Source organism: Colobus angolensis, unplaced genomic scaffold (assembly GCF_000951035.1).
Source record: "Colobus angolensis palliatus isolate OR3802 unplaced genomic scaffold, Cang.pa_1.0 Scaffold59, whole genome shotgun sequence".
NCBI classification, from domain to species: domain Eukaryota; kingdom Metazoa; phylum Chordata; class Mammalia; order Primates; family Cercopithecidae; genus Colobus; species Colobus angolensis.
Window position 1 is genome coordinate 429,964 of NW_012119487.1, and position 22,301 is coordinate 452,264.

General features: G+C 39.2%; 1 protein-coding gene across 3 annotated transcripts in view; it reads right to left on the reverse strand.

Moving 5' to 3' along the window:
- SCYL3 (SCY1-like 3 (S. cerevisiae)) overlaps positions 1–22,301 on the reverse strand; it is a 39,365-nt gene that overhangs the window by 16,157 nt on the left and 907 nt on the right. For all 3 annotated transcript variants that reach the window (XM_011962268.1, XM_011962269.1, XM_011962267.1), the window contains exons 2-7: positions 17,600–17,814; positions 10,300–10,485; positions 7,996–8,109; positions 5,733–5,789; positions 2,312–2,414; positions 979–1,090 (exon numbers count right to left, since the gene is read on the reverse strand). In XM_011962268.1, the coding sequence (XP_011817658.1) occupies positions 979–1,090; positions 2,312–2,414; positions 5,733–5,789; positions 7,996–8,109; positions 10,300–10,485; positions 17,600–17,764 (737 nt within the window). In that variant the 5' untranslated portion in view covers positions 17,765–17,814. The remainder of the gene's footprint in view (positions 1–978; positions 1,091–2,311; positions 2,415–5,732; positions 5,790–7,995; positions 8,110–10,299; positions 10,486–17,599; positions 17,815–22,301) is intronic.

The following is a 22,301-nucleotide window of genomic DNA, read 5'->3' on the forward strand; positions in this document are numbered from 1 at the left end:
AAGAATCATCCAAAAGGGCATAGAAATACCTTGGAAAGATTCTCATAGTGATAAGTATATAAAATTTTTGTCAATTAAAAATACAAATGTTTAAAAACATCCTCAAAATGATGATCATAACGGGAAAAGTTCTGAATAGTTTCTTTGAAATATAAATGACAATATAATCCCAGTAACCACAAATGCTACTTATTTAATAAGATTACCCTCCCCACCTGCCCCAAGTTCTATCCTAGAGGTAATTTTCCCCACTTGGGAATAATATTAGCCTTCCCTTTGCTCTGGTTTTTCCCAAGCTCTAAATGCAAACACATAGGGTTTTTAGTTTTAAAACTGACATAAGGTTGGCTTTGCTAATAAAAGTCATGAATATGGAACTAACCTGTGCAGAAGTTCTGCAGTCATGGAAATAAAAAAATGAAGGACACATAATTAAAACTAACCTTGAAGAGGGGGTCAAAAACATCTCTGAATCTAATAAAGTATTAAATTATATTGTGCCCTTCCCTCTAAACCGACTTCTTTGCTCTTCCATCACATACTACTAGACAAAGAAAATGAACTCATTCACCATCCCCATGAGAAAAAAATAATAATAAACTCATAATATAATGGCAGCAGAAAAGAAAGGCTAGGTTTAATAACTTTTTCAATTAACTTACAACTGTAAACCAGTGGACATACCTAGCTTCTTCACTATTAGAAGCCCTAATAAAGCTGGCTACAATTTCTAAATCCAAGCCTTCAAGACAATAAAGGATTTCTAAAACTTCCTATCTATAATAGGAAACTGACAGACAACCCAATTTCTTCCCTATTTTCTCCTGTGGACATGATTCAATCTCTCCTAATAATTAACAACAACAGAAACTGCACCATTTAGTCCTCCAAAATCCCCCCACTGGCACTTATCCAAGGTATGAGAGCAGGCAGTAGTGTTCCGGAAGCAGCCAGCGTCACCACACCAGATGCCCTCACCTGAAGAACTCATGAGATAGTAAGGTGCAGAGCGCTGGCCGACAGTTTGGAATGGGATTCAGCAAAGTTGAGTGCAAGGTCTGTTGAAAGCTGGAGAGAACATCCGCTGAAACTGAAATCCAGAGCTACAATTAGTTTCCAATGCCTTCTCCCTCTTTTCAGGACCTCTATAGCTGGAGACTGCCGAAAGCAAAAACCAACCTGTAAAAGCCCAAACAAACAAAGCCCTGGCTGTTGCTAAACAGCTTCCTGCTTGCCTTAGGCATAACTCCTTGGCAGGTGTAGAAAGTTGTCCTGCCACCACCATCAAACCCCACCCCAGGTGCCATTCCCTTCTATACCCTCTCATTTCCTGATTATCCGTTTAACCCAGCTCAGGCCCAAAGAAGAAGGGCTAATAGTGTGATAGGTTTCAGGGCCTTTCTCAACAAGGGTTCCTCATCCATAGAACAGTTATATGAACGATTATATTTACAATTCTTCCAAGGATAGTAAATAATTGCTACCATTCTAAATACACAGAATAGTTAGTTCATTATACACAATGGATGCCTTTGGGCCTTAGGGTTTAATTCTCAAGTATTTGGGATGGGACAATTTAGAGCTGACAGCTGAATCAGAACACTGCATAAGCCTGGCAGAACAAACTGCATTAGAACTGGCACAAAGCTTGAGGTATGTGAGATGTAGGCCAGTAAGGGGCCTACTGTGACACATGCCTCGGTAAACTCAATGGGTGGAAAATTAAAGTCCTAAAGTAGGCACAGGAGAGTGAAGCAGGCTGCCAAGCATGCAATTAGAGAACACAGAAGAGAGGAGAAAACAATGTCCTTAGTAGTCTGAGCTTTAAGAGACAATGAAAGAAAAAAGTGAAGAGTAAATTAAATAGGAAAATAAATCAAATGAGCTTTGAAAGAAGAGAGAAATGTTAAGCCCAATTTAACAAAAAATTATGAATTTTACCCTATTATTCAGATTATTACATATAAATCATTAATGATAGTTATGTACTTATTGGCTGGTTCAATAAGGAATACAGTCTACATTTAGACCGCTTAAGTACTATTACCAATTAATAAGATAATCACACATGATACTGACAGCCATAGTTCAAAGTGCTTCTTACTTAAAATTCTTTTCACACGAATGCAAACAAATGAAACCCAAAGCTTCTTTCCCTACTGTTCTTAATATCTGCCCTCAAAAAGTTACCTGGTAAGCAAAAGATTCCTTACTATGCTCAAAGACTATAGTCCTTTGAATTCCACAGAGAACAGACCATGGATGATTTTCCTACTTATTCTACAGATGCAGTAGTATAACTCTAACTCACCCTGTTCATTTAAGATTGTGAGCAAACCTTCCACCAATGTTCCAAATGAAAAGGCATCCCGGGCATGTCCATGACACTCTGGGAGAGCTGCGAATTCTGGAGACTAAAAGCAGTAAAGACAATTAAAACTACAGGATCTGCCTTATAAGCCATTTCTAATTTTCTCTGAAGCACTTTCTCCCATGTTTGTATTTATTATACTCAAATCTGTCTTCAGAATACCACACATAAATGAATGTATAGGTCCTTAACACTATTAGTGAATAGAATTTGTGGAAGATTTTAAAACATTAAAATGGGCAAAAATTTTTAAAAAGGTCAGAGCATGGCACACGTCGGTGGCTTTTAAAAATATTTTCACTGCAACCCATGGTAAAGAATATGTCATATCATGACCTACTATACATACACGTGCATAAATACACATATAATGGAAACAAAAGTTTCATAAAACAATGCTCAGCCTTACTATCTAAGATGCCCAAAGGCATCTTCTTTTATTCTATTTTTTTGTAAAATGCTAGTCAGGACCCCCTAAATTGACTTAAAACCCACAAATCACCAATTTTAAAAACACTAGTGTATATGTGTGTGTGTGTGTGTATATATATATATATAAAATGCTGATTTGGATAAATTGATTTATTTCAAGTCTTAGGTCTAAACTTAAGTTTATAGTTGAGTTCATATTTCCTGTAAAGCACACTAAATGTATATTTGGGAATTGTTTATTTACAGTGCCTATAAGAACAAATTTATAGAGGGAGCATCTGCTTTTGAATTTATTGGTAAACAGAATATCTCTTTGCCAGCACCCTAATGTTAACAATCATTCTTCTGTGCATCTTGAAATCCTAAGTAATGGGCAGCTAGAGATAGATGAATGGTTTGGGTGACATACAAGAAAGGACCTAGGGCTTTTGCTTCCACAATTATTATGGATTCCAGGAAAGTACAACTACTGATAATGGTTTCACTGGTTCCCCACCCAAATCTCATCTTGAATTAGAACTCCCACAATTCCCACGTGTCCTGGGAAGAATGGGGGCAGGTCTTTCCTGCCCTGTTCTCATGATAGTGAATGAGCCTCACAAGATCTAATGGTTTTAAAAAGGGGAGTTTCCCTGCACAAGCTCTTGTCTGCCACCAGGTGAGACGTGCCTTTCACCTTCTGCCATGATTGTGAGGCCTCCCCAGCCACGTGGAAGTGTAAGTCCAATGAACCTCTTTCTTTTGTAAATTGCCCAGTCTTGGGTATGTCTTCATTAGCAGCATGAAAACGGACTAATATAGTAAACTGTTACCAGTAGAGTGGGGTGTTGCTGAAAAGATACCCGAAAATGTGGAAGAGACTTTGGAACTGGGTAACTGGCAGAGGCTGGAACAGTTTGGAGGGTTCAGAAGAAGACAGGAAAATATGGAAAAGTTTGAAACTTCCTAGAGACTTGTTGAATGGCTTTGACAAAAATGCTGCTAGTGATATGAACAATAAGGTTCGGGCTGAGGTGGTCTCAGATGGAGATGAGGAACTTATTGGGAACTGGAGCAAATGTGACCTTTGTTATGTTTTAGCAGAGACTGGTGGCACTTTGCCCCTGCCCTAAAGAACTGTGGAACTTTGAACTTAAAAGGGATGATTTAGGGTATCAAGTGGAAGAAATTTCTAAGCAGCAAAGCATTCAAGAGGTGACTTGGCTGCTGTTAAAGGCATTCAGTTTTAAAAGGAAAACACAGCATAAAAGTTTGGGAAGTTTGCAGCCTGACAATGCAATAGAAAAGAAGATCTCAGGTGAAATTCAAGCCAGCTGCTGAAGTTTGCATAAGTAATGAGGGGCCAAATGTTAATCCCCAAGACAATGGGGAAAATGTCTCCAGGGCATGTCAGAGATCTTCACGGCAGCCCCTCCCATCACAGGCCTGCAGGCCTAGGAGGAAAAAGTGGTTTCACGGGCCAGGCCCAGGGTGCCCATGCTGTGTGAAGCCTAGGGACTTGGTGCCCTGCATCTCAGCTGCTCTAGCCATGCAGAAAGGGGCCAACGTAGAGCTCGGGATGTGGCTTCAGAGGGTGCAAGCTCCAAGCCTTGGCAGCTTCCACGTGGTGTTGAGCCTACAAGTACACACAAGTCAAGAATTGGGGTTTGGGAACCTCCACCTAGATTTCAGAAGATGTATGGAAATGCCCGGATGCCCAGGCAGAAGTGAGAAGGAAATGTGGGGATGGAGCCCCCACACAGAGTTCCTACTGGGGCACCACCTAATGGAGCTGTGAGAAGGGGGCCAGCATCCTCCAGATCCCAGAATGGTAGATCCACTGACAGCTTGCACCGTGTGCCTGAAAAAGCTGCAGACATTCAAGACCAGCCTGTGAAAGCAGCCAGGAGGGAAACTGTACCCTGCAGAGCCACAGGGGTAGAAGCTGCCCAAGACCATGGGAACCCACCTCTTGCATCAGCATGACCCGGATGCGAGACATAGAGTCAAAGGAGATCATTTTGGAGCTTTAAGATTTGACTGCCCCATTGGATTTCAGACTTGCATGGGGCCTGTAGCCCCTTTGGCCAATTTCTCCCATTAGGAATGGCTGTATTTACCCAATGCCTGTACCCCCACTGTATCTAGGAAGTAACTAACTTGCTTGTGATTTTACAGGCTCATAGGTGGAAGGGACTTGCCTTGTCTCAGATGAGATGTTGGACTACTGACTTTTGAGTTAATGCTGAAATGACTGAAGACTTTGGGAGACTGTTGGGAAGACATGATTGGTTTTGAAATGTGAGGACATGAGATTGGGGAGGGGCCAGGGGAGGAATGATGTGGTTTGCCTCTGACTCTCATCTTGGATTGTAACTCCCACAATTCCCATGTGTTGTGGGAAGGAACCCAGTGGAAGGTGATTGAATTATGGAGGTAGATCTTCCCTGCATTCTTCTGGTAATAGTCAGTAAGTCTCATAAGACCTGATGGTTTTAAAAAAGGGAATTTCCCTGCACAAGCTCTCTTCTCTTGTCTGCTGCCATGTGAGACGTGCCTTTCACCTTCTGCCATGATTGTGAGGCCTCCCTAGCCACATGGAACTGTAAGTCCAATAAACCTCTTTCTTTTATAAATTGCCCAGTCTCAGGTATGTCTTTATCAGCAGCATGAAAACAGACTAATACAACTACTTATCGTGAAATAGGTATAATAGTCTGTTCACACTGAGGTATCTCTACCTCATATCATAGGTGTTTATGTGACAAAAAAATTTAAGCTGGTTCCCTGGCTGTGGCGATAAGATTAATCTTAGAAAGCTTTAAGGCCAGAGGAATTATGGGGCATCTGTAACTCAGTAAAGAAAGGAATAAGCAGAGGAAAGTTTTTTAAAATTTCATACTTAGTTACACAAAGGTGCCTTCATTACATGTGAAGTATATCATCTTACCATCTCTTCAGGAGGGACAGATGCTGGGTCTCTTATTGACTGAATGCTCTTCAGAAACTAGACAGAGAAATAAATTAAAGAAAATGATTCATACATATGTTTGGTGAACTAATCTCTCACATCAAGTAACATAAGCAATGAGCAATGCAAACAGCAGCAATTAAAGCTTCAGATCAATGCCACACATTAGATGCACAAATTTAAAATGCTCCTAATTTTAAAAATGCAAATAAAGTACCTGGCACAGCACAAGGCATAGTAACAAATGGTAGTTCCTTTTCCTCTCCCCTTCATCTGGTTTAACAGACACGCTCTACTATTCAGAGGCATCTGTGCATCTGATTTCCTTATATGGAAATTAGAACACTTCTTTCTCTTCCTGCTTAGATATTAACAATAAGAAGGTTTTTCTAGCACAGAACAAATCTGTCATTAATCTCACTAAATCAAATGAATCTTAAGTCTTGCTACCACACGAGATTAGAAAGTTGAGAACCTTAGCTATGGAGACAAAACCACAGAATAAGTATGTTAATTTGCTAGTTTCGAAGATTAGTTTTGAAGAGCTTGTATGTCCCGAACATCATTGAGAGCACTAAGAATACAAGATGAATGCAGTAAAGTTTCTGCCCCCAACCAGGTGCTCACAACCTAGAATGTAAACTAAGAATATTCATAAACGTGCTGAGTGCCCTGGAAGCACCGGGGTGACTAATTTTGTTGGGTAGGGGAGTGCCTAGGGGAAGGAGTCACAGAAAGAAGACTGAAGCCAGATCTTAGATGAGTTTACATTTTCCAGAACCCAAGGGGAAGAAATGCATTCCAGCAATAGAATGGCCTACAAAGAAGAAGAGTGTGAAGGAAGAAGGCATATGTGGGGACATAGCTGAACTACATGGAACAAGATGTAACCAGACTACAGCTCAAGAACTCTTGAGTGAGGCCAGGCTCCATGGCTCACATCTGTAATCCCAGCACTTTGGGAGACTAAGGTGGGCAGATAACCTGAGGTCAGGAATTTGAGGCCAGCATTGGCAACATGGCAAAACCTCATCTCTATCAAAAATATAAAAAATTAACCAGGTATGGTGGTGTGCACCTGTGGTCCCAGCTACTTAAGAGGCTGAGGTGGGAGGATCACTTGAGCCAGGGAGGCAGAGGTTGCAGTGAGCCGAGATCACACCACTGCACTCCAGCCTGGGTGACAGAGGGAAATTCCGTTCCCCAGCACTCCCCTAAAAAACCTAAATGGTAAATGAGGCTGAAGGTAGGCTGGAGAAAGATTGTGAAGGGCCTTATATCCCATGGCAAAGAATTTGGAATAAATAGCACAGAAAGGATTACATGCTATTATACAAAGTACACAAAAGGTAAATTCAGGGAAAAAAGAGATCAGTATGGGCAGAATAACCAGAGAGATGTCTTTGTGGTAGAGCATTTGAACTGAGCAAGAACCCATGAAGGTGCACGTTAGACATGGCAAGTTAAGTGTGGAAGCAGCACAAAAGAGAACAGGGGAAATTAGACTGAAACAGTAAGTCAACAGTGGGTCACCATTTCCGTAGGAATATTAAGAGGGAAATGATTTTTATTTTTTCTGTAAGGAAGAGTGAATGCAATGGCAACATGCGAAATGTGAAGAGAACAAACACACAAAACAGAAAACAGAAAGGTTCATCAACCTGGGAGGGAAACATGCAGACAAAAGTATAAGGAATACTACGTCAGCAACAACACAGTCCACTAGGAGTTAAGATGCACAGGTCCTTAAGTCCAGCTACTAAGATACCATGTATGAATTTGGACAACTCGGACAATTGTTCAAAGAACATTTTCTGAGTAACTATTATGTGCCAGGCACTATTCTAGGTAGAGGTATAATGATAAGAGACTCACACCCTTAAGAGCCCAACCACTGGAGTACAAGACAGATACATAAAGGTAATTTCACTATCAAGTGCTATGATCAAAGTAAGTACAAGGTACTATGGGGCAGAGGGAGGGGCATTTAACTAAACTATCTGAACAAAACATTTTACCTCTCTCAGTCTCAGGTTCCCCATTTATAAAATAAGGAGAAAGGATACATGACCCCTACTGCCTCTGAGGAACAAAATGCTACAATTCTATAAATGAGGGCACTGACAAAAAGTTCAAGTCTCTTAAGACCAAGCTAACACTGAAGGAAAGTGCCTAGGCAAGAACCACATACTAAGATGCTATTAAAAACCAAGTAAGGAAGGGGGGCTGTCCCCTGGCTTACCTCTGGTGTGGCCTGAGAAATTTTGCAAACAGTTTCCATTGCTCCTAGTTTCCAGTGCCCATCTTCACTCACAAACACAGATGATAAACAGACATTATTGTGTGTTAGTTGTCCCTGGAAAAAAAAAAGAACAGAAGGAAGAGTGCCACTCCAGGATCTGAAATAGAAATTTATTTAAAAAAATGTTTTTCTCCATCTCTCACAATCTTTATTTTAAAAAATCAAATACTAATCACCAAAAAAATTATGACAAGCCTTTCCACTTGTGGCATGATAAATGGAACTATGACTTTAAGAAACAACAAATTGAATGAAGTTAGATAAAAGGAAAAATGGAATGGAAGGGCTTCTGTTATCTCCCCCTGCCTCATGTGGCAGGTTAATAAACACATTAAAGCCAGTGCACACAGTCATCTCCCCATTTCTATGGGAGTCAGGAGATACACATGTTCTTAAACATAAATTTACAAGTCTGTATAGCCTTTATTATTTACTTCCAATGCCTTTAAAGATAAGATATATCTTTGCTCACATATGTTATTTTATTAATTTTCTTCTCTAGATTCTTTCTCACCTACATTCTATCACGAACCCAGATCCACTTCACCTGAAATCTTGTCAGTAGGCATTAAAAAAATTCTGCCTGAAGAAGAGGAAAATGGAATGATAAGGACCACCAGAAATATCCCACAGACCACAAAAGAGCCCATTTTAAAACTGTAAAAACAGTACAGTCAAATAAGAGAAAGGGAGAAAATAAGAACAGGATTCAGGTATTATTTTTCCCCAAACCAAAAATCATTTCAGTAGACAAAAAAGTACGTTTAAAGTTATTATTTATGTATGTAATGTATGTATGTATTTATTACAGGGTCTCTGTTGCTCAGGTTGGAGTGCAGTGGCATGATCACAGCTCACTGCAGCCTTGACCTCCTGGGCTCAAGCAATCCTCCCACCTCAGCCTCCCGAGTAGGGGGGACTACAGGCATGTGCCACCATGCCTGGTTCATTTTTTAAAATGTTTTTGTAGAGATAGGGTCTTGCCACGTTGCCCAGGCTGGTCTCAAACTCCTGGGCTCAAGCAATCTGCCTACCTCGGCCTCCCAAAGTGCTGGGATTACTGCACCTGGCCAAAAGAGCACTTTAAATATTCTACCCAATACATCAAATATGTAAATATTTTTATAGAGAATACTCCAAAGGATAAATATTTTTTAAAGGAAGGTTTAGAATAGCGTGTATAGTATATTTCCATTTGAGAAAAAAATGAAAGTGAAGAAGTTTACACACTAGATATTTGTTTCATATGCACAAAGAACATCTCTGGAATAATACACGAGTCACCATCATTGCCTCTGAAGAGAGGAATTAGGGCACTGGATTCAAGGATGGGCGAGGGACACCTCACCCACAGAGTGTACAAACTTTTTAACCATGTGTATGCACTTTTGTCAACAAAGAAGATATTTCTCCCCGTTGAACCATTAATAATTCTCATTATCATGTGACCTTGTAAACAGACTTTTAAGAGACTATAAATCCAATATGATATTTGGAGAATCTGTCTCAAATTAATAGAAAAAATTTAAAAACATACATAAAGATGAGTCAAGTCCAAGTGTTTCTAACCTGTGATTGGTATTTTTTAATCTTGGTGGACTGCCAAAGACCTTAATGCTTCAGAATGCAAATACCATTAAGAAAACAGTAATACTGTCAAGAAACAGACCAGAAGTAAACCTAGGAACCACCATCTTCTAGTAATAGCAAACATCGTCAGAGAGTCAAGCACACTGGTTACACCACAGAATGTTAAGAGGCTGTCTCTCAATTGGCCCCAACTACTCAAATGGGAAAGGATATGTATATATTCTGCCTTTTCCTAAGAAATGGTCATTTCTTTCTTCAAAATCTAAAATGGGACACAACTCCTGAAAACAAATGGGAACTTTAGTCTAAGGCAGCACTGATATTACACCTTTTCTTTGTTTTAATAACTCATGCCAGCTGTAGCTATTTTTAGGCAAAGAATTATCCAAAACTAGAGGCAGACTATAGTAAACTAAAATAAAATTCTAAAAATAACTGTCCAGGGACACAGAACTAGTTGTGCATTCAATAAAACCTCTATCTATTGCACCTCTTGTGCCTTCCAATGTGCTATTTTTTCTCAGGAAGTTTTCTAATAATAACACTAACTTACAATTTCTATACACACCATACTTTATAAGTATTACCACACACATCATCCCCCTACCCCCATCTACATCAAAGTCTGTGAGGCAGGCTATACAGGTTACTTACTCTGTCATGAAGAAAGATAAGAGCCAGCAATATGTCATAGATCCCAGCACAGACCTCTGCAGAAGACAATGTTTCCAAAGCCACTTCCAGGGGCTGTACTCGCTCAGTGACAAGATGAATACCATCCGCCTCCACAGTACAAGATAAAAATCTTAGCAAGCAAGGGTGACGAAGTGTCTTCAAATGCTTTAAAAATACAAACAGAAGAGCCGAAGTTAATGACCCCAAACCAGATTATAGTTTCATATACATTATGGGAGAAACCAGAAAATGTATACTTGCAGTTAAGGCTCTTTTGAGTGCCCTACCTTCCTCCCTACCCGCTAAATTTCACATAAGGCAAAGATCTATGACTTGTTCTGACATCATTCAATTTACTAACATTTAAATGACTCTACGGAAATTTACAGTTCCATTATGGTAGTGTAAGCCTCATAAGAGCCCAGATCTCTCAACGATTACTGCTATCAACTAAACAAAGTGCCAGAAATAACTGAAATCCCGAAAAGTAAGCAAATGCAAGCAGATTATGGAGGGGAGTCAAACCTGAAGAAGCGACACCAATGGGGGTAAGATTCTTGGTTTGGGGAAATTTTCCCCATCTCACAGCTATGCATGGAGACAGGCCCCAGTTGCAAAGCAGTGTAACAAAGTCCAATAAAAACTTCACCATCTTTCTGGCTGAAAGAATGATAGAAAAGAACAGAGGAAGGCGAGTATGAGGAGGATATCCCAGAGAGGAGACAGCTGGAGAGATGCCCTGATTTTTCACATACCCACAAATTCTCAGAAGCAAGCATCCACAGGATAGACCCAAACCAGCAAACTTTTGAGAAAGACAGATGGCAAATACTATTCACAGGAAGGGTAAGAGGAAGTAGTTCAAAAACTTGAGGCCTGAACCTAAATTAGGTGCCTGCTAAATAAAAAAATCAACATTTTCCAAAGGATTATAACAGAACAAAGAGTTATGTCACGTCACATTCAAAATGTCCAGGATGCACCCCCAAACTACTCAACATACAAAGAACCATAAAAATGTAACACATTCTCAATGGAAAAGACAACCAATAAACACCACCTCAAGGGGCCTCAGATATTAGAATGACCAGAAATAATTTAAAGCAGCTATTATAATCGTCCTCCTAGAGACAAAGGAAAAGTTATAAAATAAATAGAAAGATACAAATTTCCAAAAGAAAAAAGATTGAAAATAAAAAATTAATGTATAGACTCATTAACAGAATGGATAGGACAGAATAAAGAATCAGTAAACTTGAAAATATTAACCAATCTGAAGAATAAAAAATATTTTTAAAAAATGATCAGAGGGGCCAGGTGTGGTGGCTCAAACCTGTAATCCCAGCACTTTGGGAGGCCAGTGCAGGAGGATTACTTCAGGCCAGGAGTTTGAGACCAGCCTGGGCAACACAGTGAAACCCCAATGCAGCATATTTTGAAAATTTTAACATGAGTAACAGGAGATCCACAGTGCAAAATTCCTCCAACATTGAATAATTTTATCGTTGAATTACAGCAAAAAGAAACTGCTAGAAGGGTGGTTTTCCTTTGAATTTCTGAAAGAAATTTCGTGATATTAAAGCTCTAAGGTCTACCCTATACAATCAGTGAGGAAGCCCTGTAATGCAGTCATATTGGGAGGAGAGTGATAAAATATTTCATTTGGAAGATAACCCTCAAGATATTACCAGGTGGTGCCATTTTCACAAATAAACAGTGAGTACTGAACACTCCAAACACCTTCTTGGAAGACTATGGGCCAGTATAAGAATCCATACCCTGCACTGGTACAGTTTTTGTATCAGATGCCTCAAAGTTCTATTAAACTACTTCCAGGCAGGGTCACAGGAAAATCATCTCAGTGGGGTGGTTTCTCCAATTACCTTTTTTTTTTTTTGAGAGAGAGTCTCACTATGTCACCCAGGCTGGAGTGCAGTGGCACAATCTTGGCTCACTGCAACCTCTGCCTCCCAGGTTCAACTGATTCTCCTGCCTCAGCCTCCCAAGCAGCTGGGACTATAGGCACCCGCCACCACGCCCAGCTAATTGTTTTGTATTTTTAGTAGAGATCGGATTTCACTATGTTGGCCAAGCTGGTCTTGAACGCCTGAGCTTGTGATCTGCCCACCTCAGCTTCCCAAAAAGCTGGGATTACAGGTGTGAGCCACCCTGCCCAGCCTCCAATGTCTTTTATTTTCTTATAATAATCTCAAATTTTGCCAACTCTGGGAATAGCTCCAAAAAGGTTTATTTATTTATTCTTAGGAAGAAAGTTGTTACCTTCCCTTGAGTTAATTTAATAAAAACTAATTAAGAAAATATTGAAGAAAAAATTTCTCTAAGTAGTAATTACAAACTAACAAATACAGCAAAGATCCTGATAAACCAAAAATTGTGTTAGCAGGTTGGTTAAATCAGTTAAATTTACTGGGAATAATTTTTTACAAGTGTTTTTTTGTTTTGTTTTTGAGACTGAGTGTAGCTCTTGTTACCCAGGCTAGAGTGCAATGGCGTGATCTCAGCTCATTGCACCCTTCGTGTCCCGGGTTCAAATGATTCTTCTGCCTCAGCCTCTCAAATAGCTGCCTCAGCCTCTCAAATTACAGGCACCCACCACCATGCCTGGCTAATTTTCGTGTTTTTAGTAGAGATGGTGTCTCACCATGTTGGCAAGGCTGGTCTCAAACTCCTGACCTCAGGTGATCCACCTACCTCGGCCTCCCAAAGTGCTGGGCTTACAGGCGGGAACCACCATGCCTGGCCTACAAGTGTGTTTTGAGCTACGGCTTCTGTATAAAATTATGTAGCCTCCCTCATATTTTCATTTTAAGAATCATTTCAAGTAATTTTCAAATAAATTTCAAATAATTTTCAAACCAAATCTTTCATGTTCTCTTCTGCTTATTGTTTTACTCTACCATGCCTAGAACATTTCTTGATCCAAAGTGAGTTCGTGTTTGTTAAAGGAAAGGAAGAAATGACTCATTGCATGTTTCTGAACAAGGTACTTAGCAAGAATCTTATTTGTCACTCTCCTTTGGTACATTCAATATTAAGCATAAATGATGCATACAGATTCACAGGAAAGGCTAGCAGTTCAGAAAAGGCTAGCAGTTCAGAATCAAATAGAACATTTTTTGATTCAAGCCTCTGCTGCTCTAAAGAATAGCAACAAGACATACTTGCTAAGGGTAACTAGGATATTTTTCAATCAAAATCAGTTGAACAAATAAATGGCTCTTGCCCTAGTAGAGAAAGATGACTGTTTTTGAATGACAGTGTCTTGAAAGCACTTTCCCCAAAGTTATTGAATACCTGTTACATCCCATTCACTGTCGTAGGTCATGGTCTCTGAAAGAGGATTCTGAGTAAGGAACTTTACTGTTAAACAGGAATAGTATTATATAATTTATCAATGTTGGTATTTATCTACACCCAAGCAGGGATCTTAAGTATGAGATTCTATCCCTAAATATAAATGATTCCCATTTATCAGGAATCAGTTATGATTCAGTTATCCAGAGAATTCATGCAAGCCTCAGAGGCTTAACTTGTTATTGCTGTTCTGCCTCTGATTTGCTATTTCACTTTGAGAACTACACAAAGTTAACTGACTCAGCATTACAGCCCAAATCCACCTGCAGGCTTTTAGATGGGACAAAGCCATAATTCATGCTGTTAAATATGTTAAGTAAACATAATAAAATGACCAAGATGCCTAAACTAGAGAACAAGGACCTTCAGGGAAAAATATTTTTTTTTTTTTTTTTTTTTTTGAGACGGAGTGGCTGGAGTGCAGTGGCCGGATCTCAGCTCACTGCAAGCTCTGCCTCCCGAGTTTACGCCATTCTCCTGCCTCAGCCTCCGGAGTAGCTGGGACTACAGGTGCCCGCCACCTCGCCCAGCTAGTTTTTTGTATTTTTAGTAGAGACGGGGTTTCACCATGGTAGCCAGGATGGTCTCGATCTCCTGACCTCGTGATCCGCCCGTCTCAGCCAGGGAAAAATATTATTCCTTTTTCTCTGAAGATGTAAATCTAAGACAAAATGCAGATACTTTTTTTTTTTTGGTAAATGTCCACTATCTGAAGGTTAGATCATAAACTAACAATAAAACGCAGAAAGGGAAAGGAATAAAGAATTCCATTGTGTAGAGCTTGCATTTGAGGTACTGATAAAACTTTTAGGTGGAAATGTTCAATAGATAAGTGAAAATATAGATCTGGAGCTCAAACTAGAGATTTTGGCAGATAATTAGTTTAGAATAGCAGGTTGGATGGTTATCAACATTAAAGGAAAAAGGAGAGAGTGAAGTCTGAAAGGTGTGGTGGGGGCAAGTAGCTGGCCATTCCATCTGGTGGGTCCATCATATCTGAGGCATGGATGATACTTCAGAAGTTCTTCTGAGTGGATAGTGCCCAGGAGCCACATAAGAGCACTGCATTCTGATTATGAAGGGCAAAAAATAATTTCTTAAAAAGTCAACCATGGGCCAGGTGCGATGGCTCACTCCTGTAATCCCAGTACTTTGGGAGGCTGAGGCAAGCAGATCACGAGGTCAAGAGATCGAGACCATCCTGGCCAATATGGTGAAACCCCATCTCTACTAAAAATACAAAAATTAGCTGAGTGTGGTGGCACGTGCCTGTAATCCCAGCTACTTGGGATGCTGAGGCAGGAGAATCGCTTGAATCCAGGAGGCAGAGGTTGCAGTGAGCCAAGATCGAACCACTGCACTTTAGCCTGGGAGACAGAGCGAGACTCCATCTCAAAAAAAAAAAAAAAAAAATCAGTATGAGAAAGAGGAGAACAGCTTTCCCCAACTAGAATGCAAGCTCTTTTGGACATAGCCATCATCTCTCCCATTTCTTGTTATGCCCACACAATGTGCATTCTTAAATACGTTCACCACAACAGCCCGAATCCATTATAGAGAAGAGCATAATGACGCCAACAATACTACACAGAGCACTTATATAGCATCTATATACCACTCCTAGATAGTCCAATGTGATTCCTGGCATAAAGACACTCAAGAATCATTTTTATAAGCTTTTATAAACTTACCAAAAAGCCCTAATTAAACACTTGGATTACAGCAAACTACAGCCATCAAATTCGGGCTTAGAATTTATCATTGTTTATAGGCTTACATATATGAGTCATCATCATCAGTTAGCAAATTATACTGTTAATTATAGCTGATGAATTCAAGTTAAAATGAGATGGTCAGATAGAAGTAGTTCTCATATTATTTTGTGGCCAGAGCTTATACCTGCATTTCATCTTGGTGTACTATGATTGTCGTTTTTCACTTGTAACAGTGGAGAAAGTGTATATTGTTATCCAGTAACATCTGCCACCGAAAACACTATATATCTGCTTGAAATAATCGTTAAAACTACCAAAGGTGTGACCAACAACCCAAACTCTAGAGAAAGTGAGGCAAGCTAAATATATTGTTTTAGTATGTCAGATACCCAGGATATCAAATTCCTAAAATCTAACACATCGAATGCCATACATTTCTCAAGTACTATGACCTAGTTTTTTAAGATTATGAGAAACATTCTGAGAATCTAAAGTTATCACTTTATTCCAATTTCAAATTTCCCAAATTCATATATGAGGTTTTCAAAGCCACAGAATGGCTTACCAAGAGACAAAGATGAACTATGTGCAAAGACTCAGACATGGCTTAAAAGGGTATCTATGGATATTAAGGGGGAATAAGTCTTCCCTCTCAAGCTTCGCAATTCCTTCAGCATAGAAGTCCTCCAAAATGGAGAGTGGACTTTGTGTTTTTTTCCTTTAAAAACTCGATCCAGGTTATTCAATTTTCTTGGTACATGCACCATAAAGGGTAACACCATTTTTTAAAAATCTTATAAAGAAAAAAAAACTAAGAAAGATAAATCTCTAGTACCTCGCTGGTAACAGTCAGTTTAAGTTATTATAAAAAACAATATGCACAATCTTATTAGATAAAAATAACAGTAGGCATGTTAGACATGAACTGTAAGAACAAGAAAGCGAAGTAAGGCATTTTGTCTTTTGTAAAATCACAATAAAAAATTCTTCATACCTAGATGATGTAAAAAAGAGTCAAAAATGTGGTTCTACCAAAAAACAAAATTACCTAGCAATAAAACAGCCAGCTATACTTTTTAGCACAATGCATTACTAGGAAATGCATCTCAAGAGAACTGTTACACATCTTTTTCTTTAGGAATCATCTTATAACAATTTCATGCTTGATCAAAAACACAACGTCAAATAAATAACTGTTGTGACCAATGGAAGACCAAAATTCCATTACTAATACAATCCTTTATAACCATGTTAAAAAGTAGAAACAATTTAGAGTCCTTTGAAGTAGAAATCAATGTTCCATACCTGTTGATATTACTAAGGGACTCGAGGTAATAGAGATTTTAATTCTAACAAAATCAAGATACCAACTTCAACCTGAAAATAGTATGCCTACCAGAATAAACACTGGAGAATTAATTTACTAATACAACTACATTTTCCTTTTCAGAAGATGATATATCTGAATGGCTAAATTTCCGAAGTGCTAGCTATCCAAAGAAGCATCAACTAATGCCTTCATTTTCCCCAATTCAAAAAGACAATTGGGGTTATTTTATTGACTTATATTCCACAGTAACATCATTTTTTTCTAATAAGAGGCCAGGGTCACCTGAGTGTGACAGACAGATGCTAATGCACTGGCACCCTCTGCCTGGAGCAGCAATTATAAGGCATGAACTACAAGGATCTTTTCCCTAAGGAGGAAGCTGAAGCCTACAGAATGTTGTCAATACTTAACAGAATTTTGCTAGACAAGATTAACTCCTTATATCGCTCCTTATATCTTATATTAGCTATATAAAAATGTCTCCCTAACTTTCTCACCAGAAAAATTAAACATGATAAACGCCATCGTGGTGTGAACCCGGGAGGCAGAGCTTGCAGTGAGCTGAGATGGCGCCACTGCACTCCAGCCTGGGAGACAGCACGAGACTCTGTCTCAAAAAAAAAAAAAAGCCATCGTACTGAGTTTTATGATGCTTTTTGGCTACAGTGTGGTACCTGACCATGTCATGCAAATGCAAGATAGGCCCACAAAGTAACAGCAATGTTTTGAAAGGACATAAATAATAAAATACTGTTCCTTATGATCTTACCTCTTTTGACCTTTACTAATTTCATATTTTTTTAAAAGAAAACAAGATAGTAAAAAGTACTAACTATTAAGTCGTCACCTATTATGGTACCTTGGCAGCTTTATTAACCTTGTCTTCATTTTCTCTCTTATACACAAAAACTGAAGCAAATTTGCCATCTTGCAGTACAGCGGGATAAACAGCAAGTCCAGAGGGTAAGATAAATGGTGGTTCTTTCAGTGTATAGCTCTTTAAAGCACTGTTCTCTGATCCCATCCCTTATGCAGTGAGGCAGTACTGCCACTCTTCCTCAAAGCCAAGCAGATCTAAAAGAAAATAGAAAACAATTTCAAACATTAAATCCCTATCTGCAACATCAACAAAAGATATCCAGACATAGCCACCCCAAACTACTAGTTTCTTCGATCCTCGTAACTAGGATATTTGACAGTAAAAACGGTAAATGCTCAGCAAGTTACCAGCGATGGTTGTTAATTAACAACTAACAACTCTAGAGAAAATGCACATTACTAAGTAGTCACATGTAGTTACTGTCCCTCCCCAAACCCCACCACATACAAACTTTCAGAATGGAAAGGCAATCAAAAATAGAATAAAGTAATTCATACTTCCTAACTCACTTGTATATCCTAAGGAAAATGTTGTAAAACTATTATTCAATAACAATAAAACTTCTGTATGTCTAAAATAACTTAAAATTATAAAGGAAAACAATACAAATTGGAGAATACTTATAACAATGATGAAAATCATTGTTTTAATGTTAATATGTTGAAAAACATTGTTAATATGACAAACATATTAACAAATGAAGAGCTCACATAAACCAAGTAAAATACTAAAACACCAGTACAATGGGAAGGAAAACAGCTCATTGAAGAAACACAGATGACAATAAACGTAAGAAAAAGTACGATCACACTACTCTTCAAGGCTATCCCAAGTAAAAAGGGGAAACCACAAAACTGAATCATCTCAAATAATCTCAAACGCTAAAAAAAAAAAAAAGCCCACACATACACAGAATGCAACTATGACAAAATACTTCAGTGCTTGCCTAGCGAAGGGGCACGGTTAGAGGGACTAAGGGGGAAGACACGATTATCATGATGTATGAGGACATTTTGGGAAGATGGATATATTCATTATTTTGATTATAATGATGGCAATGGGTGATTATAAATGTCAAAACATAGAACTGTACACTTTTTTCATTTATTCTATATCAACTACACCTCAAAGTTGTTTTAAAAAGAAATATATGCATACATACACACAGACTTGAAAAATATATGTTGAAGTATTAACAGAGGTTTGCGGTGGAAGGTCAGACTATAGGTAATTTTATACACACACACTTGCCTGCACCTTCCAAATCTTCTACAATATAAACATATCTTTCTTGACAACAGGGATACAAAATCACAGGGTGACAACAGGTAACGCGCAGCACCCCAGCAATACTGGCAGCTTGGCACAGGGACCTACTGTGCGTGCCTGGGACCTACTGTGAGAGGCTTTCATTCTGAAGAGAGTGGCTATCACAGAGTTCCAACCAGGACTGCAGTTTCAGAACTGTCAGATCATGCCACTTATCATGAGGAACCAACAGCCTGAATAGTTTTGTGGAAATCTCCATATTTTTCAATGTTGGATCAAATGTTTTCTAAACCTATATAGGCCAAACAACGTATGTCTGAAAAATCTGTGGCAGTCAGTTTTCAGTGGTGGTTTTATCATAATATAAAAATTAGAAAATAGAGTTCTTACTAACTCTGGCAATGTAGACAGCAAACTGCTACAAATATAGCCAATAATTCTATGTAGGCCTTTAAAAATTTGTTTAAAAATCTGTATTCTTTGGACAAATATAAACTCAATAATCATTACACACTGACTCTCTACTTGGAATTTTTCCCCACTTCGGTGAAGTTCCATACAACACCTTCTACACCGGGTATATAATGCTGCTCAAAACATATGCCTAGAACAAAATTTAAAATGCCTACTGATCCACAACCATCATTATATAAGAAACACATGTATAAAGTCTAAAGCTATCTAAAATTGAAGCTTTTCAAAATATAAAACTGTTTCTGAGAGTAAGAACTAAATCTGCTTTGTAACAAATTCACTGAATTCCTACCTACCTGGCAATGTATCTTTCTTAAAAATGACAGAGAAGCAAAAAACAGGACTAAAAAAATGCCAAGTATGGCAACTATGGTAACATTCACCTTTCTACTGGGACTACAAATAAAAACTTTATGTGGGACCACGGGTAAAAGCAACGATGTTAATCCCTCGATTCTGGAGATGGAGTCTGGCCAGATGGTCACAACCGCCTGCTGAGTAGGGAGGTTCGTGCTTAGCACTTGATCTTGCCACCTCTTCTTGGGCACGGTTAATGTTGTCAGGTACCTAGCCTGGGCCAAAGGGCGGTCAATTCACAAATCAGTCATCAGTCTCATGGCCTGAGTGAAGAGATAAACTGGCCAGATCATTGTCTCCCCCAAGAATTTGAACTAAGAACAATTTTTGCCTATTAGAAGCACAGCTGAAGGTAGAAGGATGCTATGAGGTAGAGTTGGAGCTATGGCAAACCAAAGCCACATGAAGTCAGAAATCTGTCAAGCACGGAGGAAGTCCGTTGGTAGGAAAATTTAAAAAAGCAAACCCTGGGACAGTAGCTTTGTCATACTTAGGGGGCACACTGCTACTATCCATCTCAAGGTTACCAGAAGCCCAGCCTCAAATCCAATTCCACCCAGATACCCTAACATCCCATTGACACGCTTATCACCAGCCCCCTTTCCCTCAGGTAGCTTGAATGGGTCTATGTTCTTTGAAACTAATTGCCATTTCATAGGCAGAAAACTCTACTTGGTCTCCAACTCCTGCCTGAAAAGCCAGCCAGACTGGAAGAGTGAGTTACAGAAGTGTTACTTTGAAAGTATCTGAAGCTAGTCTGACCTCCTTCTCTCTCTTAGCCACAAAACACAGCTTTCCAAAATCAACACACAATAAGAGAAAAGCAGAGAATAAGGGACTGTATGTAAATGAATATCTTCTTGGCAGGAAATCATGCTGTTTATTTAGTGTTAATATTAGTCCTCCTGGAAGATAAGACTGCCACCAGGATTCAGGGTCAGCGCTCTGGCTAGATGAATGGCAGTCACCAGAGGCAGAAGAAAGGGACATTTAATTTACTTAGCTATTTCTAAATAGCGAAATACTTCCTTGTGGGAATATTGACCTTGCAATAGCTATTAACCTTAGATTTTATATGAATTCCACTATAAAGTAATTAACAAAGTTATAAAAGCGTTAGGAAGTAGTTAAAATTCATTTTTTTAGTGTATTTTAGGTCTAAGACTTCAAAAAATATCACTTAAAAATTTAAAAGAGACGACTCAGTTTCTTGAGAGGACTGGAAAGGATGCCATTTTCTTGTTTTGAAAGCATGTTAACTTTGACCGAAATTCACTGATACCATCAGTGTAATACTGAGAGTGGTAGGATTATATTCTATGTCCCCAGTGCAAACTTTATTGGGGGAAAATTAAAAAGGTGTGCTGATCATTGCAATTTGAGAATGTTTTGAAGCAGTAATTCTTCACACTAATACATCTAAAGAGGCACCAATGCTGTTATATTAACTTTTTTTTTTTTTTTTTAATAGAGATAGGGACTCCTTCTGTTGTTGCTAGCCTGGAGTGCATTGGCGCTATCCTACCTCACGGTAACCTGGAACTCCTGGTCTCAAGCTACCCGCCCTCCTCAGTTTCCCCAGTTGCTGAGATTACACCATGCCCGCCAGTGCTTTAAAAATGATATTTCAGCTAAAATTGATTTATTGAAATGTAAGAAAAACACTTAGCCTTCCAAAATGCTTTCCTGTTGTTTTGAGGAGGGGGAAAACACAAAATCTTGCTCATTAGCTTTGAAATTAAAAAGTCACAAGAAGGTAGAAAAGGATATCCTAGCATCACAGAATAGGTATTTTGTAGCACTTAGCATCTCCACTCAATAAAAAAACACTGAGTTGATAGTCTCTGACTTGAATATGCACCAGTCTTCCCTTTAATAATCTCCCTCCACTCTTTTGCCTACTTGGGCAGCACATGAAATTTCTGGACCGCTTGTAGATTACGAAAACCCTTGTCTAGGTCAAAGGGCAACTCATACACTCAACAAAGAAACCCGTGTGCTCTAGGGAAATGTTTCTACCAAATATTTTCTTTTCCCAGCAATTAATGGAGACTATCTTGGTCCTAGCTCCCTGAGCTTGAAAGTTCCGAAGATAATGGCTTGCACTGTGAGTATTAAGGACGCACTGTACTGGCTATTCTGGTATCCAGCGGTAACATTACTCCGGCCTTTCGCTTTCGTCTGTTTCAGGTATATATCCCCTCTGCGGCACTCAGTCCAGCATTGCTAGTTGACAAGCAATACACAATTATGTCTTCATGGACCAAAATAATCATGATTTCAGCTCAAGATATTACATTTTATAAGGACACGGGTCCTTAAAACAGCAGTAACAGTGACCCCCAAAATTCGAGATCCGACTCCGAGAATTTCACGTGGATTCCTGAATATGCCCTTCCGAAAAATGTTTCATCTTTATTCTAAACAGAAAGCACTACGTCAAGACAGGAGCCAGCTGGGCCTTGGGGGACCGGGCACTGGTCTTGGATCAAGAATCAGGCCGCCTTCCCGAGGGCGGGCGCGCCCCCAGGAGTCCCCCGGGTTCGGGCACTGCCGCCCTGGGACAGTGACCCGCCCAGCC